At 45.6% G+C, this 18,280-nt stretch overlaps 1 protein-coding gene across 3 annotated transcripts; it reads right to left on the bottom strand.

Annotated features, from left to right (window-relative positions):
* Nucleotides 1–5,249: 5,249 nt before the first annotated feature.
* On the bottom strand, nt 5,250–10,990 carry TRIM52 (tripartite motif containing 52). Of its 3 annotated transcripts, none has more exons than XM_058283752.1 (2): nt 9,787–10,990; nt 5,250–8,929 (listed from the first exon to the last, which is right to left on the bottom strand). In XM_058283752.1, exons 1-2 carry the CDS (start codon nt 10,591–10,593, stop codon nt 8,915–8,917), a joined length of 822 nt encoding a protein of 273 aa, XP_058139735.1. In that variant the 5' UTR covers nt 10,594–10,990; the 3' UTR covers nt 5,250–8,914. The 3 variants fall into 3 exon arrangements, with proteins under 3 accessions (XP_058139735.1, XP_004468626.1, XP_004468625.1); XM_004468569.4 differs by having other exon boundaries at nt 5,250–6,669; nt 9,787–10,985; XM_004468568.4 differs by having other exon boundaries at nt 5,250–9,218; nt 9,787–10,985.
* Between the last annotated feature and the right edge of the window lie 7,290 nt (nt 10,991–18,280).

The following is an 18,280-nucleotide window of genomic DNA, read 5'->3' on the forward strand; positions in this document are numbered from 1 at the left end:
GCCGAACCTCTGAAGGTGTCTTTGGTGGGTCCGCTCTCCCCGCCACCCATCCCTTAAAGAGACATTTCTGGCAGTGCTCCCTTGCCTTCCCGCCTCCCCCACCCGCCCCATCGGGCCGAGGTGGAAATTCGTCCGTGGATAGAAATGACGTTGCCAGCCGGGGGAGACTGAAATGGAATGTTGGACTTGAGGGACAACCAGACCCTGCTGGAATCCGCCTTTTCCTTGGCAGTTATCCTCCACTGGTCTCCCCTCTCCTTTCTTGGAAGGGATACCGGCAACCCACAAAGGACAATCCTGCGGAAGGAAGAGTCGCCCCGACCCCGGGGACCATCTCAAGTGTAATTCAGGGCGGGAGGTGGGGTGGAGCCGCTGCCTTTCCCACTCAGCACCCAACTGGCCTTGAGGTCCATTCATGCCTGCTTATCCTCATGGGTTCCTGGCATATGACAGCTGGGCTCCTTGTCTGAAGAGGAGGAATTGGTGGATTCGCCTTTGGCCAGTAAAGGAATGCCAGCCATCTGTCCAGTAACTCCAACCTGGCTCCTTCCAGTAGTTGTGGCGTCCCTTAGCAGCACAAATCTAATAATCAGCTTTGTTTCTCCCACAAATCTGCCTGTGCCAACTTGAGGTGGGCATTCTGGCCTTGTTTTTTCTCACCCAGGGAAGGGGTCCTCTCCAGGGGCTTTTTCTCCCAGCCTCTGGAGTTGCAAAGGCTCAGAGCATGAGTTCCACCAAGGTAAGAATCTCAAGGAAACAGCCTGCCTTGGAGAGGCTCTTCTAAGGAAGCCTATCTTAACATGCATTTTCTGGAGGGAGTACACAGAACCTTACACAGTTGAAGAGCCTCTCAGGCCTCCTTGTTAGAGGTCCATGACCTTGGAGGCCACACCTCCAGGAACAGAGGCCTCCATCTCTGCCATCCTGATTTTGGCATTTAGGACCATGGGGGCTGTGTGACAGGTGGTCCCTTGGATGCCCAGTTGCAGGCTATTGGATGTGGTCAAGTGAGAGGCCAAGGAAAAGGTGTGTGGCCAGGACCAGAGGGCCTGCTGGCTGCCAGTTAAAGTTCTGTGGGCATGTGGATTCCTCTTGTACTTTAAGCTAAATACCAAAGTCTTTATAGTCACCCTCCGGATCCAATGTGGCTGGCTCTGAAATGCCCCCATACTGTGTTTTGCGGCCACACTGGCCTCTTTGTTTCTCCAACTCATCAGTTCTCTCCCACACAGAATTTTATACACATTTCCCTCTGCCTGAAAGGCCCACCACATCCCACTCCTCTTCTCTTAATTAAACCTAAATCGCAGTTCAGGTGGCCTCCACAAAGAAGCCCTCTGTGACCCTTAGGTCTAAGTTCCTTTGTTTCATGCTCTTATAGCAGCAGTATGGTGATGTTGGTCCTTCACAACACTTACCTCAATTTGTAGTTATTCGAATTCCTCAAGGCTCATTGCTCTGAGTTCCCTGGGAACAGGTTAGAGGGTTTGACCCATGGGAGACTCTAACCCTGGTGGCCAACCTCACAGACCTAAGTAGTAAAGGTTGGGGGGAGCATTCCAGGCAGAGCTGTCAATGGTTTCTGTGTGGAGGTTTAGGAGGAACTCGAGGTGGAACAAAGGGAAGGCAGGAGAGTGAAACCCAAAGAGGGCTGGGAGCCCTAGTCAGAAAGGAATTTGCAGCTAAGGAATCTAGATTTTGTTCTCAAGTGGAGGGCTATCTTTTTAGGATTTTGATCACATTCCCTCTTCTGCCTAAACTTGATTCTGCTGAAAGGTACCTGTTATCAGAGTAGAGGCTAGGTTAGAGAAATTAAGACTAGAAACAGTAATCAAGGCAAGAAGTGACTCAACACAAGAGATGAAGCACTGGACTGGTGGACCTCTAATAAGGCCATGAATCCTACTAAAAGACACTATGAGAGGGACTGAGTACTTACCAAAGGCCTTATGGGTGAGGAGCTGAACCTCCTTCCCAATCCAGCTATCCCCTCCCTACCTTCCTCCTTTACTCTGATGTCCAGAATCGGGCTTTATATGTAGCAACGAGTATTAAGGCCTAAAGAATTAAGCATAGAAAGGTGGTAAGGAAACACAAAAGTGGTTGAAAAGTAGGTGTTGTTGGGAAACGGACTTTGGCCCAGTGGTTAGGGTGTCCGTCTACCACATGGGAGGCCTGCGGTTCAAGCCCCAGGCCTCCTTGACCCGTGTGGAGCTGGCCCCTGCGCAGTGCTGATGCGCGCAAGGAGTGCCCTGCCACGCAGGGTGTCCCCCGCATAGGAGCCCCACGCGCAAGGAGTGCACCCATAAGGAGAGCCGCCCAGCGCGAAGGAGGGAGCAGCCTGCCGAGGAATGGCGCCGTCCACACTTCCCATGCCGCTGACGACAACAGAAGCGGACAAAGAAACAAGAAACAAGACGCAGCAAAAAGACACAGAAAACAGACAACCGGGGGAGGGAAGGGGAATTAAATAAATAAAAATAAATCTTAAAAAAAAAAAAAAAAGTAGGTGTTGTTCCACTCCTAGTGAGATTGTATGTGTGTATGGCATTTTCAATTCCTAGAACAGTGATCACATTTTTTGTATGTCTATCCTTATACATATTCAGTGTCCATTTTAGGCAGAAAACTGAAGTCTTAACAGCCTCCTGAAAGCAGAGCCTAAGCCATTCTGTTGAATCTTCCTTAGGAGGTGTGACTGGGATTCCCCAGGTTCTGGGTACTTTATATGTGTAGTTAGAGGCTGTGGAAGTGGGGAAGGTCCAGGCAGGACTGTAAGAAACACTGAGAGAAGGCAAGCTTCCGGCTTTCTTCATAAAGAACTTAAAGCAGCATTAGGTGCTTTGGTCACCAAAGGTGACTAAAGTTCCCCCTTTTCAACTTTGTACCAGGGAATTTCACAACACCTAGGGTGGGAAGATATGCCAGAATGGAATCTTGAGGCTGGCTAGTTCACTCCAAGAATATGAGGGCCGGAAAGCAGACAGTTCTCCATGCTCACGCTTAATCTTTCCTAAAGGTGGAGAGAGAGTGGTACCTAGAATAGGGTGGTAAAAAAGGGGGTGGGATCTCCAGGGATCCTCCAGACCATCTAGAGTCCCCTTTGTGGGGCTCTGCTTGGTACCAACTAGAGATTAGATCCAAGTCCTTTAAGATGGGGAAAAAAGTCTGAGATGGTCTTACACAAGAATCTCAGCAGAAATACCTATAGAGGAAGGAGCTTCTTTGTTCTTTAAGGCCATTTCTTTTTTTTTAAAGATTTATTTTTATTTATTTCTCTCCCCTCCCCACCCCCCAGTTGTCTGCTCTCTGTGCCCATTCGCTGTGTGTTCTTCTGTTTCTGCTTACATTTTTGTCAGCGGCACCGGGAATCTGTGTCTCTTTTTGTTGCGTCATCTTGCTGCGTCAGCTCTTCATGTGTGTGGCGCCACTCCTGGGTAGGCTGCACTTTTTTCATGTGGGCAACTCTCCTTATGGGGCACACTCCTTGCACATGGGGCTCCCCTATGTGGGGGACACCCCTGTGTGACAGGGCATTCCTTGCGCACATCAGCACTGCGCATGGGCCAGCTCCCACACCGGTCAGGAGGCCCTGGGTTTAAACCCTGGGTCTCCCAGTGGTAGGCAGATGTTCTATCCATTGAGCCAAATCCACTTCCCCCATTTCTGATTCAAATCCCTGGGCTATCTATTTTTCCCATTCTTTGGGAGGGGGAGAGAGGAGAGAAGTAATAACTTAAAGAGCATTTTCTTCCTCCTTTGCAGGTCTCCTGATAACAGGAGCTTTGCTGCTTTTCCTCTTACACTTCTTACATGCACTTCCATACACCTAGGATTCTGACTGTATCTTTGAGGACCCTGGTTTGTGGGCAAAGCTTAAACGCTAAATTTATCACCACTTTTAGCTCTTTTGGCCTGGGGGATTGTTTTCTCCTCTTTAGTCCTGATGCTAAGGCTACATTTTTATTAAGATTCCTGCTAGTTGATGCTATACTTCCACTGAACACTTCTGAACAACTATGCCAGGCACTGACTACAGGGCCTAAGTGAGGTTGGTAATTTAAAGCTTGAATGACCACTTAAGACTAGATGGATGATTTTAACACTCTCCGCGCCCCCAACCCCCAGACATTTGGCAATGTCTAGATACATTTTTGACTGTTGTGCCTGGGAGGTGAAAAGTGGCTGCTTCTATCTAGTGTAGAGTCCTGTGGAAGTGGGGAAGCAGCATCCTATCAGTGCACTGCATAGCTCCCTACAATAAATAATTACCTGGTCCAAAATGTTAGTAGTGAATAGTGCTGAGGTTGAAAAACCCTGATCTGCACCACATAGATCAGATCTTCATGCAAAGGCTAATCACAGGTTCCAGGATTAGTAGGTAGGAAATAAGACAAACAAATACCTGATAAATTTGGAAGGAAAATAATTAGAAGTGAATGGAACAGTGGCTTCCAAAAAGCTGAAGGACAGGTATAACTGGTGTGTGTTTACCTGTACTGGAAGGTTAAGAGTTAAGGTCAGTATAACTGGAGTCGAGGGATTCAGATGTGTAGCAAATTTGTGTGGTGAGATCTAGGGTACAGCCACAGGAGTAGAGAGGAGGAAGTTTAAATAGCATGACTTGAGGGAAGCAGGCTTGGCCCAGCAGTTAGGGCATCCGTCTACCACACGGGAGGTCCGTGGTTCAAACCCAGGGCCTCCTTGACCTGTGTGGAGCTGGCCCATGCACAGCGCTGATGCGCGCAAGGAGTGCCGTGCCACGCCGGGGTGTCCCCCGCGTAAGGGAGCCCCACATGCAAGGAGTGCGCCCCATAAGGAGAGCCGCTCAGCGCGAAAGAATGGTGCCACACACACGGAGAGCTGACACAAGATGATGCAGCAAAAAGAAACACAGATTCCTGTGCCGCTGACAACAACAGAAGTGGACAAAGAACAGGCAGTGAATAGACACAGAGAACAAACAACTGGGGCAGGGGGAGGGGAGAGAAATAAATAAAACTTTAAAAAAATAAAATAAAATAACAGCATGACTTGGGATACTGTGGTCCACAGGTGAACCTAGTATGGAAGATAATCAGTAAACAGGTGAGCATCTGCTGTATATGCATATACCAGTTTTTCTCAACGTTTTTGTAACCCCACTTCCATTCTTTTCAAACACTTAAAAATCTCATGCTTTCCCTCTTTCGGTGTTGTTAAAAATTTCAAAATTAAGTAGCATGACTAAAATTAATCAAAGCAACTGATTTTAGAAGGGAAAAAATTTATTTGGAAGATGTGATAACCATGTCACTGTTAAGTGCATTTTCTAGCCAGAACATGTTTTTCTTAGATGGTATAGAAGATGCAACAAAACAAGCTACTTCAATAACAAATTTGCACTGTTTTTCTCCCCATAGCTAGAGATATAAAAAAACAAAAGAAAACAAAAAACAGCTTTAAAGACGTGAGGAGAAATGGCGAAACAAATGGAATGAAGCTAGAATACTCATATGGAAGTTCTAGCCAACACAATTAAATCTGAGTTCCACAAACTTCTTTGATGCTTTTCCAGTGAAGACTGAACATCAGTATAAAACACATTCCTCCTAAAAGCTACCAAAAGTAGTAGGTTTTAAAAATAAGATAAGGAACACATCACCCAAAATAATTCTGAACATTTCACTTTTTTCCTTAAATAACACTCATGAATCTAGCTCTTGAAAGATTGGCCACGAAAATTAGACATTTTTAGCACCAGTCTGCTATGTCTATAGCTGGATTTTTGGCAAGTTTTGCTTGAAGTATTTCATAATGTTGGTATTTGCACCTTGACATTTATTTTAAGCTCAATGTGTTAAACTCTGCTGAAAGTTACTTTTTGAAAGTTTTAAAAGTATACATTCTTTTTCGCTGGTGTTCCGAAATCAGCATTGTACTATCCATAAATTCAATTGCATACAGTTCTCTTTGACAACGGAGGAACCTCAATATGTAACAGAAGATCTGAATGGCACTCAAATTTTCAAAAAGCAAGGCAAACAAACTGGGGTGGAATGCACTGTTTTTCTTAATGGACTATGCTGACAGCAAGGTTTAAGAGTTCCAGTAGATTATGGGCAGAGTTTTAAAAGTTAATGCTTGTGGTTGCTGTAATACATTCTCAACACAAATTACTTCAATTTTTGCCCAAAACCCAGATCTAAAACATGGCATTGCTGTAGCACCATCAATGGATACACCTATAATTTCCCCCCCAAGTTGGTTCATTTGATACAGCTTCAAAAACATGAAAGTTCAAGTACTAGGCTCAGGAAGACAGTACCTCCAGTTTTTAAAGCCTTATTTTGAGCATAAGCAAAGCACAATTTTCTTCTTCAGTAGATTCATCTCTAACTAACAGCAAAGAAGGATGAGCTGATGTTTTTTAAGTTTGGTATGCTCAGTCATCAGTTCAGAGATAAGATTGAAGAAGTAGATGAAAAAATTCTGGAATTCCTCAGTTTCCTCTCAATGTTGTGGCAGTACTTGGAATGCAAGTTTTCACAAGTTTCTCCATTTTTTTCTCCTTTGTGATTAAAAGGGCTGTTTAATATAAAGCTTTCAAGGCCTTTGGAGATTCCTTTAATATGCCAATACCGTCCAATCTGAAAAGCTGTAGAGAATTGTGCTTTGCAGAACACTCCACTTTTTGAAAAAAAAAAAAGGCATGAATTTAACAGTGTTTGGCATGGTGTCACTGCTCAATACCTTCAGGTACCTCAACTGAAGAAGTTTTCCCTATCTTCTGCGTCATAACGAGAATAGATACTTGGTAAAAGCCTTAAACAATTTTTTTGGCTGCCATCTTTAGCTACCTCAAAGGAGAAAACAGGAAAACAAGGAACACTGGTGATGGAAGCATCTAGTCCCTCTTTTGCAGAACAGTGAATGATTTTATTTGCGGCAGGTGGGTGGCAGGGCAACAGAGGCATCCAATTATGCCTGAACCCCAATAAGTGAAATCTTTATTTTCTTTTTTTTACACCTGACTGCCGCCTAAAACCTGACACCATTTAATGGTGCCCTAGGTCATATCTAAATGATCTTATTTTCATAATCCTCTGATTCTAGCTTGCAGAGTCAAGACGAACTCTAACTCACAGGATGGAAAAAATGGAAGATATAGGTAAGCTTTTCAGCGCTCAAAAGCCTCTTCTTATACAAAAATCAAACTTTAAAAGCACGTTGACCTCAAAATGATATAATTGTACTGGATATGTGATTGAAAGCAGTGCAAATAACACCATATTCACAATGACCATTTCTGTAACCATCCAACCTTTTTACACAACCCATTAATTTTTAGGCCTTGCTCTGAATGTGTCCTTGCACTACCTTTGTATTCCTCAATGGCCAAGGAGTTCTTTCCCACTTTATTTTCTTTATTATCAAAAATTCAATATTTTTAAAAATCAAAATTACAAGACTGAATATGATTTTATAAATTATAACTCTCCCTACACCCTGCAATGCTGATATAATCTGGAGAGGGAGGAGAGAATGCTTGTCTCTCCTAGTCCTGAAAATAAACGGTCCTTACGTCTATGAGTAACAGCCTTCCTATTAGTTTAGAGTTTAGTCTCCTAAAACTAAAAAGCTCGATTACCTCTGAAAGATTAAAAAAAAAAAAGGCACTGAATTAGGAGCTGGAGAGAATTCATTGTGACCAGAATGTGTGATGAGAAAATGTATAGTAAAACATAATGTGCATGTTTATCAATTAATGGAAGTGACAAAATATGAACTGTAAAAATAATGAGTATGTCAGTTGCTTAAAGAACACCAGTTTATACCTAATTTACATAAAATATAAATTTTTACCTCTTCAAAGTAATCCTATAGTTTTGTTGTATGTTTGAAAATAAAATTGCACTTTTACATATTCACCTCTATTTCAGAAAGTAATTCTCCCCAGTTTGTTTAATTTGGTTATACTGTGTGCTTACACTTACTGATAAGCTCTGTCACAACCTTCTCAGATTTCAAATGAGTTTTATCTGATTTCCCCAATTGAGACCATCTCTTTTCTCGTCTACATTGGCTTTCAATTAAAATTTCAGTTTCAATCTCTTGCAGAAAATTCTACTGGAAAATTCCTTAGCTTCCATGTACTTTTATAAAAACCACAGAAGCACAGGACAGTTTTTTCCCCCTGGGCAAACTTACTTACTATCCTGGGGAAAAGCACGGTGCTAGGGTTTGTCCTTAAATTCAGAACATGAAACTGTGCCTTTTTCTCCTTGTAGGCACTGTCTGCTAGTTTTTTGCTCAGTACACTTAGTGACAGGGTAAGAGAGATTTCAAGGGTTTTTTTGTTTGTTTTTTAATGGAAAGAGTCTTAGATACATTTCTAATGTTCCAAAGATCAGGACTGGAAAGCAAGGCATTACCCATATCAGAACTCAAAGGATAGAAGAGACAAGTTAGAAATAGCAGAGGTTTGTAGTTAGATTTGTATCCTAACTGTGCCATTATCAATAGTAACTGTCAAAATGGAGAAGATAATACCTAATATATAATTCGTGTAGGACAGTGTTCTGTGTATTTTAATCATAACCCAAAGAAAAACATTTTACTTTGAGACCAAGTACATACATATGTGTATATATAATGCAAAAAGTTTCACAAAACAATACTTACCCTTACTATGCTTCATGCACTCTGATATTTTCTATTCTATTTTAAAATATTGCTGGTATGACCCACTTAATTGAAAGACCCACTAATTGGTCAAAACGCACAGTTTGAAACCACTGCTGTAGAGAACATGAAGAAATATATTTTACAAACTGTAAAGCACTACAGAGATGTGAGCAGATGCTATTTAATATCCTGGTTAGACTTTTATAGGCCTGAAGATGACCTCTCCTTCCTTGGGTACTGCCAGGGATCAAATCCACCCAGACTGTTGGTAAAGAAGACAGTATTCATGCTGACTGTCAACTAAGACAATTCTCTCACATTCAGAAGATGAGTAGAAGGCAAAGCATTACCCATATCAGAACTCAAAGGAGGGAAGGCAAGTTAGAAGACAGTCAAGTGAAAAAGCAAACATTAATTTCATGCTCTAAGGTTTATAAAATACCTTCATATAGATGATCTTTTTTAATCTTAATCTCTGGGGAAAAGTGAAGCTCAAGAACAGTAAGTGGCAGAGCCAGGTCATCTAATTTCAAATCTCTTAACTCCTTCCACTGTGATAAAATACCAGGAAAGGAAAGTGATCAGGACACGAGGCTTATGCCGATTTATCAAAGATGCTTACAGCCTCTGCATGAGGGAAAATGGATCCTACAGATCCCATACTTTGGGAGAGGGCATGGACAGTTCCTCATAACTAGTCCAGCATCCACAACTGCCAATAGCAGTCATCTGTTTTGATGCTGCTTGTGTTCTGAGGTCCCCAATATCCTAAGTCCTGTGGCTTTCCATTCCTATCTGTAAGGGTCCCAGGATCCTGGTCAAGTATAGACTCAGAACTCACAACAGAGGACAATTAAGTACTAGGGTTCTGTTAACTGTACCACTTATACAGAGACAGGTCTGTTTCCTGTGACCTGGCACCTCATGGCTGTTTTCCTTTGTCCATGTATGCCCCATCTTCCCTCCCCTATCCACCCTCTCTCCACACCAGGAAAAAGGCGTAACCGAGATCTTCACTTAATGAAAAGGGTGTGGGAGGGGGATGGCACCATTTCCCAGCTCTCCACATTTCCTCTCCACTCGCTCCAACCCCTCAAATTCCCTCCTGGTTCCTCTCACCTGGCACTCCGGCACCACCTCCTCCAATGGCACCACGCTGTGCTGTTTGTGGTTTCTGGATTCCCGGCACACCACACAGATGGCCTCTTCGTCCACCTCACAGAAGAGCTTCAGGGCTTCTTGGTGTTTGGAGCAGATTCCCTGCTCGTTCCCTCGGCTCCCTCGACAAGGAGTGGGGCACATCTGGCGAATTATCTGGACCATGTTGGCCAGTGGCAAGTTGGGGCGAAAGCTGCGACGTGTAAAGCTCTTGCGGCACTGGGGGCAGGTGAACGGCCGCCGAGGGGTCGCAGGAAGAGGCAGGTGGGTACCAGCATACGGCTCATCAGGATATGGCTCTTCGTCCTCGTCCTCATAGTAGTCTTCCAATATCTCCTCTTCCTCAGGGTAAACGTCAATTCTTAGGTCATGTCTCAAGCCTCCTGGATAATCTTCCTCCACGTCTTCCTCCTGGTTCCAAACATAGTCCATGTCTTCCCAACTCCTGACGCCACCGTCACCGACCCAGAGTTCATCCTCTTGGTCCTGGAACTCTTCGTCAGCACTCCCCCGATACAAAACCTCTCGGATGGAGTTGTCCCACCCACCAATGGCCTCCACCACCTCGTCGTCCTCTTCTTCCTCCCATTCAATTTCCTCTTCCCTTTCCTCATCCTCCTTGCCCCACAGCTGGGTCACACACCCTCGGCAGAAGTTGTGCCCACAGCCGATGGACACCGGATCCTTGAAGTAATCCAGGCAGATAGCGCATACCGCTTCCTCCTGAAGTGTCTGCATGGGGCTAGGAGTTGTGGCACAGCCTGCCATCTTAAGGCGCTGCCAGCCAGTGCAGATGCGTTAGCTCGGAGGGGAGAAGCGGGGACGCGCCTGCAGGCCTGCTTCTAAACTACGCAGAGGACCCGATTGTCCTCGAAGCGGCTCTTCCTCAGGCCAGCAGAGAAGCCTTGCTCCTCTCAGGCGCTTCTCAATCCCAGGGCTCGAAGGCCCTAGGTCCGGTCACTGCAGCCCTTAGGGTGATGGGGGCAGAATCAGACAGCGGGCCCCCACTTTCCTTCGAGGCTCGGCGTGCTAACCGCGATCCCGCCAAGTTTCTCAACTCTTCAGTTTACCCTTCCCCGCGTACCACCGAGCCCAGCGACGTCCTCCTCAGGAGCCGGTGCGCCTCAACCAGCGCGAGCCGACCGGAAACGGTGTGAGGCGCTCTAGCCCGCAATCAGGAGGGGACATGCTGGGCCGGCGGAGGACCACGTCTCTATGGTGCCGTAGGGGTTGCTCGTGGCCCTTCGCTCTTTTCTTCTGTAGCCAGACTGCCAGACATCGAGGGCCGGGTAACCCCTCAGGAAAGCTGGTTGCCGGAAATAGGCCTCAAAGGGCTTAGAGCACTCCCGACCCGTCTAACCCGAGGGCTTTAGGATTAGGGGCCGTGGTCTGCAGGGAAGGACAGGACCTGCAATAATAGGGCGGGTGGAGCTACGGGTAGCGTGGAGAGGCCACCAGGTCGAAGGATCTCGCTTGAGGACTTGGGTGCTCTAACTTTCCTTCTCAAATCAGTTCACCCTTCTGTTGCTACTCGTAGAACTTCAGTCTCCTAACCGTGATCTCTCCTGACCTCTTATCTTCCCATGTCCATCTTTACTATAAGAGGAACACTCAGACCCTTCAAATTCAGCATGCCTTACGCTGAGGTCTGTAGATCTTTTCCTCTCCATCCACCCACCTACCACAATTATTTTTTCAGTTTTGCCTGGAAGAGCCCTGGAGTCCTGTGGGGCATGAGAGGGTTGATTCTTGGGTCCTCCACTCTGATTTCAATCAGGGCAGCCCTTTACTTACCTGGGTTATAAAAAAAATAGACTTCTGTGTGAGATTTTGTTTGAATGAAAGTGTTAGAGGTTTACCATAATTAACAAGCTGTAGCTCAGGTTCCCCTGATATGCATTTGGAAAGGCTAACCCCATCCCTCATAAGCCTGCGTGTCCAAGTATGGCACATCCCCATGGGTTAAATAAATAAACCACAAAGAGACGAGAGTAAAGGGAAATGGAAACCTTCCCTTCCTACATATCGAGGGATATAAAATTCCTACAGAACAAAGAAACATCTGCTCCTGTAGCATTCCAAGAAACCATAACTTCCTAACCAACTATCTTCTAGTCATTGTCAGGAAAAGTTTTCATCTCTAGGGCTTCCTATTGGCCCCTGCACTTCACTCGGACCCTCACCTCCCTCCCACCAACTATCATTTCTCCGCCTAGAAAAGTTCTGTATAAATTCAAATCTCCCCCCTTCCAGGAGTGGGCTGAAGTCTCTCTTCAGACTCCCACCATGCTGGTGGGGGCGCTGAAGTCTGTTCTCCAGACCCCCTCCATTGGGAGAGCTTCTCAATAAATCTTTGTCTATAGTCATTTCAGTATCCGTGTCCCAGTAAGTACCATATTTTCTGCAACAGAAAGGATTCAAAATTTTTTTTGAAGTTTGAAAACCATAGGTCCATAGTCTAAATCTTGGGTCCTTCTTGTGATAGATGGTGCCATCTGTGTCCGTTCAGTTTTTTAGGATGCAGCTGCTGAGATGGAGTTAGGAGCACAAGCGGTCTAGTGAGTGTGGGTGTGGGGGTTAAGTGTGGGAAAGCCAAGGGGGAAGGCAGCAGGACTGGGCAGGGGTGGGAGCTTCAAACCATTATGCAGATTTGACTGACCCAGTCAACTCAAAGTGGAATTCTGGAGCAAAGATTGCCCATTACAAGAATCCCTTGTTGGACAAATATGGCCAAGTCAATACAAGCTTCATGCACAGTGTTGGCTATAGGCTGCCTGGGAAAAGTATGGCCTCAGCTCCAACACTGACAGATCCTGAGGGCCCTGCTGCTGGAGGCAGCCAAGCTCACTGCAGTCCTCCAATCTGAATGGTAAGTGTTTTCTTGAGTGGAGATCAGAGCAACACATCTCCATATCATCCATGGCCTAACCCCTGTCTCTGTCTCTTTTTTTTAAAATAATGGCTTTGACCTTATTTTTTTAAATTTTTATTTATTTTTAATTTCTCTCCCCTTACCCGCCCCCCGCCCCCCCAGTTGTCTGCTCTCTGTGTCCATTGGCTGTGTGTTCTTCTGTGTCCACTTGTATTCTTGTCAGCAGCACCGGAATCTGTGTCTCTTTTTCTTGCATCATCTTGTTAGGCCTCAAAGCAGGGCCTCTATGGATAACCAGAGATGGCATGAAGAGAACTTCAACACGAGTTAGGCAAACTCACATTTATTACGTCTGCAGAAGTAAGGAGCCAAGGCCAGTCTAAAGTGACTCAGACCCGACTCCCCGTGCCACAGTTTTACTCTTGCTTAAATACCCAAGTTATTATTTAGCATTTGCTTTGATTATACATTAGTTTTTATGCATATGGATGAACACACATAGCTGGTTATATAATTGTATGATTAGTACGTTCAGGAAATCATTCTTGCACATACATTGCATGATCAAGAAAGGGGTGGAGGGAAACGGACTTTGGCCCAGTGGTTAGGGCGTCCGTCTACCACATGGGAGGTCTGCGGTTCAAACCCCGGGCCTCCTTGACCCGTGTGGAGCTGGCCCATGTGCAGTGCTGATGTGCGCAGGGAGTGCCCTGCCATGCAGGGGTGTCCCCCGCGTAGGGAGCCCTACACGCAAGGAGTGCACCCGTAAGGAGAGCCTCCCAGCGCGGAGGGAGCAGCCTGCCGAGGAATGGCGCCGCCCACACTTCCCGTGCCGCTGACGACAACAGAAGCGGACAAAGAAACAAGACGCAGCAAAAAGACACAGAAAACAGACAACCAGGGGAGGGGAGGGGAATTAAATAAATAAATAATAAAAATAAATCTTAAAAAAAAAAAAAAAAAAGAAAGGGGTGGACAACTCCACCCCTGGGTGGGAATTTTACTATGGTAATTAAGCAAGTTGAAGTGATGACAGCAAGGGGCTGCTTCTGTGCAGGTCCAGCGAACTGGTTGAAGCTGGTTTTCATACTTCATTGCTTCAACAGAATATTCTTAACCACCAAAAGTGGAATTTGGCACAAAGAGAGGGTTGCATCTCAATACCTTCTGATTTACATACTATTCTTTTCTTTGTATCCTAGCAATAGGGAGAAAAACAAGTTATTTTCAGGTATTTGGTCATCCTACATCCATCAATCTTGCTGCGTCAGCTTTCCACGTGTGTGGTGCCACTCCTGGGCAGACTGCACTTTTTTTTCGCATGGGGTGGCTCTGTTTATAGGGTGCACTCCTTGCACGTGGGGCTCCCCTACGTGGGGGACACCCTTGTGTGGCATGGTGCTCCTTGCGCGCATCAGCACTGTGCGTGGGCTAGTTCATCACACTGGTCAAGGAGGCCTGAGGTTTGAACCTTGGACCTCCCATGTGGTAGGTGGACGCCCAATCAGTTGAGTCGAATCTGCTTCCCCTTGTCTCTTTCTTGCCTCACTTCTGCCACTCAAAAGGCCCACTCTGGTAACCCTGCTCTGTAGTTTACACTCAGTCACACCAGGGTGTTACCTCTATATCTTTGAGCACGTTTTCACCCAGCTAGAAGGCCCTCTTCCTCTGTTTTACCAGGATAGTAATTCCTAATGTGAAAATAAAATATTAGACTAACTAGTACTTACGTGAGTTTATTTGAGCACTTAACAATGTAGGATGCAGAGATCACTTGATTTTATCCTATCTGCTTTTATTTTATTTAAAACTGTATTCCTGTCTTTTATGTCTGCAGTAAGGTTTTATAGTTTCTGTTGAATGCATTCCTTTTGTCATTGCTCTTGTTTACAGAGTACTTTCAAACTGATTATCACCACAATCCTTGCCAGCCTCCTGAGTTCCCTCCTCTCCTCCACCTTCTGCCTCATATTAACTCAGTAAATGTGCATATTTTACTGTTGCTATTAGTCCCATTCTTCCTTTCAAGACCCCACACTAGGGGCTGGGAACAAAATTATAAACAAAACCAAGGCACTTCCTGTCCTCGTGTCGCTTCTGATCTAGGGTGGGGTGGGGGGAGACAGGTATTAAACAACTTTCATACAAGGGACACCATAATTAACTCTAGGACTAGTGGGAGGGAGGTTCAGAAAGTTACAAGAGAGCAGGTACCTAATCAGGGTGGTGGTGGTGGTGGTGGTGGTGGTAAATCTTTCCCAGAGTGCACTGAGAGTCTAAAGCCATCATTCCATAAGTCCAGACTGGTGCTCTGTGAACTCTAGCTCCCTTGGTCTACCTGGACTCCCAGCTCTGCCTCTTCAACTCAGGGATCTGCCAGACTATGCCATTTCCCCTCCCTGCAATCATTCTCAAAGTCAATTTTTGGGGCAGCATGAGCTGCCCTGGTTAAACAGGGATGGTGGCATGTGTGACCCTCCAGTTAGATGAGGCCTTGGCAGGGAAGGGAAGTCCCTTTCCAACATCTCTCCTTCCTCAACCTGGAGGGAAAACCTAGCCCCCATTGTGATTCTCAGAGCTCCCTCCTGACTCTTGGTCCTTCTTGTCAGGGAGGCCCAGACACCTGCCCTAGGCTCTCTGCTGTCTTCACTCAGTACCACCCAACTCAGGTGTGAACACATGGGAAAAGAAAACTTTTTTGTTTTTGGTGTTTTATAAATTGATATTTTAAATTAACTTTATTATTATTCTTTTGGGAGCTTATTTAATGTTGTTGAACACTGTCTCTCAATCTGATTCCAGAGGTCGTGGGTGGGCACAGAGACTGTGACAGTATGCTCTGTCACTGTTATAGACTCTGGGAATATTGGAATATAACATCCATAAAGAATTGTACAAATTGTGATGCTACAACTCCAATGATATTTCAGAGTGAACATCCAGAACAAGAAATCGCATGTCCCCATATAACTACTGTCCTGACTTCTTTTGCAGTGGATTAGTTTTTCCTCCATCTCCATAGATAATGGAATCATACAGTATGTGCTCTTATGCTTTGTTTCTTCATTTTGCCTGTGAGATTCACCCATGCCAGTGTATACAGTAATAGAGTGTTCGTTCCCATTTTGGTGTAAATACCCCATTGTGTAAACAGACCAAACTTATTTGTCTATTTTTCTGTTAATGGACACTTGAGTTATTTCCATTTGGGGGCTATTACAGTGGTATGAATACTTATAACTGTCTGTTGGTGAACATAAGTGTGCATTTCTGCCAGGCATAAGATTTAGGAGTGGAATCACTGGGTCAGAGGTATACATATGTTTAGGTTTTAGAACATATTATTAATTGTTATTATTGTATAAACCTTGGAATAAGGTCCCCCCTGCATGAGATCATTTCACTGAGGCAGGTTGGGCTGGGCCAGGCTGAGACATCATAGAAGGACCAAACTTATGGTGGGATGTCTTGCAGAGGCTTAGTGAGAGGATGCATCCTGAGTCACTGGGGTACAATTCCAGGTATCTCCTTGCCTGGCACTTCCCCAAGAGTAGACCAAGCCAGTCTAGTATGCACCTCACAGGACAAGAATGTAGGGACCCAAGAAGCAGAGTATTCAGATCACCCTGTGATTTTAGGGGAAACCTGGAAGTCAGTCTGTGCCAACTCATGGCTATCCATGAGTTGTCTCCCACGTCCTGTCTGTCTTAAAATTTACATTAACCCCCATCGCCCTTTGGAGTTGGAGAATGGTGCTGGGCATCTCATTTGATGTGGACAGAGACTGGAAATGGGGATAGTCAGGGAAAAGTAGGGAGGCTGTGTCCTTAATAATGAGTTGGAGAGCCTTTGAGAATACAAACTTGGTTCTGGAGAAGCCTGGCTGAGGTGATCAAACCTTTGGTGTAGGCAGTGGCAAGCTGACTCCCTCCTCCTCAGTGTTTGTTTTGAGGCAAGACTGTGTAGACCTCACTCCTCGATATATGTGGCAGTTGGGAGGTAATGAGGGACAAAAAGACCTAGGTGAGATAAGCTGTGTTCTCAATCATTCTTCTGCCTCCATCCCAGTCTGGAAGTTCTCAAGGAAGTTAGAGGAGAATAAAAAGACAAATTCAGGGTTGGCCTTTGTCACTGCATCCTTGGAACCCTGGCTCCCTGGAGATGCTCTGCCTGGTCTGTGCACAGATGAATGAGTTCATCATTGGCACCGTTTCCAGGCAGAAACATCCAGGTGGTCTTCAGGGAGGGCCACTTGAGCACGATTCTTGGAGGGTGAGCAGGCTGAACTTGGTAAGGGCAGTAGAGCATTCCAGAAAGGGAAAGTAAGGGAATAAATAGAATCAGGCTGCATTGGGAGGGCTTTGCAATTTCCTTGCCATTTGGTTTGTATGGATTCTAACAGCATTCATTGAATATTCGTTATTCATTATTATTCATGACTTCATTCATTAACTCAACACTTAATCACAAAGCACCCAACTTGAGGCAGGCCACGTTGAGCAGCCAGGAAATTTCACTCATGAAAAGTCACTGGTTTGGGACTGAACTCCAGAGAGGTTAGCAGGAGAGATTTGTACCAATGATGGGTATATTTCAGGGCTGCTGGTAGTCTAGAAATCTAAGGACTCTGCCAATGAGGGAGATGTGCTGCCATCTTGGCAGGGGAGACCCTGCATGGGAGGGGGAAGGGGCTTACTGGACTTGCAGGGCTGTGTGAGGGGTAGGTCTAAGCCAAGGCCAGCCCTGTTCTCCCAAGAGTGGCTGGCTGTGGGCCCCCCAGGACACAGAGTTGATTGGGCCAGGGTGCTGATTTTCCCATGGTTTTGGGATTTGGAGGGATGATCCCTTGCAAAGCTGCCATCAGGATCCTCTCTGATTGTCAAGCCACTTCTTAGCTTCCAGCAGTGCTTGTCCATCTGCCTCTGTCCACTCTGTGGACAGATGACCTTATTTAGCAGCTGCTGTAGTAGAGAAGGGAGACTAGAAGTCCATAGCCTCAAAACAGCAGCTAGCTTTTTAAGGGCTTGGAGGAAAAGCACTGGAAGATAGTAAGGGGGGTTGATCACCCTGGATGGAGTGAGGAATTTACGGAGGTGGCACTTAGGACCACTTGGTTCAGAATGTTTTCCTTTGTGGTAATTAGGCCACCTGGAGTCTGTAAGGGTTGAAGAAACGAGGAAGGAGATAGGGACCTACCCATTTAGGAGCCTCTGTGGTACTTGGGTCAGAGGAGGTAGGGAGGGGGGAGATTGATATTTAGAATAGTTAGGGTCTGAAGTCATCTTTTTCCCTTCTACTTTTTACCCCTTACAGTTGGAGTTGTTTTCCTTTGCAGTCCCACAGCTACAAGATTAGTTTCAAGGTAGTCAGGGCAGGGGAGGGAGCTGGTAGGGGCATATAAGTAGTAAGGCTGGCTGCTAGATCAAGAGAAAAAGTGTCTTGATCACTACTAACCTACCATCGCCAAGCATGGAGATGGAAATGGGGGTGGAATGAAGCTTGGGCCAAAGGGGACTACCAGGCTTTTGGGGCCTATTAATCCCTCTATGGAATTAAGACTCAGGACCTGGGTTCACATCCTTT

The sequence above is a fragment of the Dasypus novemcinctus genome, chromosome 2, assembly GCF_030445035.2.
Source record: "Dasypus novemcinctus isolate mDasNov1 chromosome 2, mDasNov1.1.hap2, whole genome shotgun sequence".
Taxonomy (NCBI): Eukaryota; Metazoa; Chordata; class Mammalia; order Cingulata; family Dasypodidae; genus Dasypus; species Dasypus novemcinctus.

Excerpts from the sequence above, each read along its gene's own strand:
- TRIM52 (XM_004468568.4), bottom strand. The coding sequence starts at position 10,593 with ATGGCAGGCTGTGCCACAACTCCTAGCCCCATGCAGACACTTCAGGAG. Across the intron at positions 9,219-9,786 it reads AGGTGGTGCCGGAGTGCCAG|TGGAAGGAGTTAAGAGATTT; the intron begins GTGAGAGGAACC and ends ATTTTATCACAG.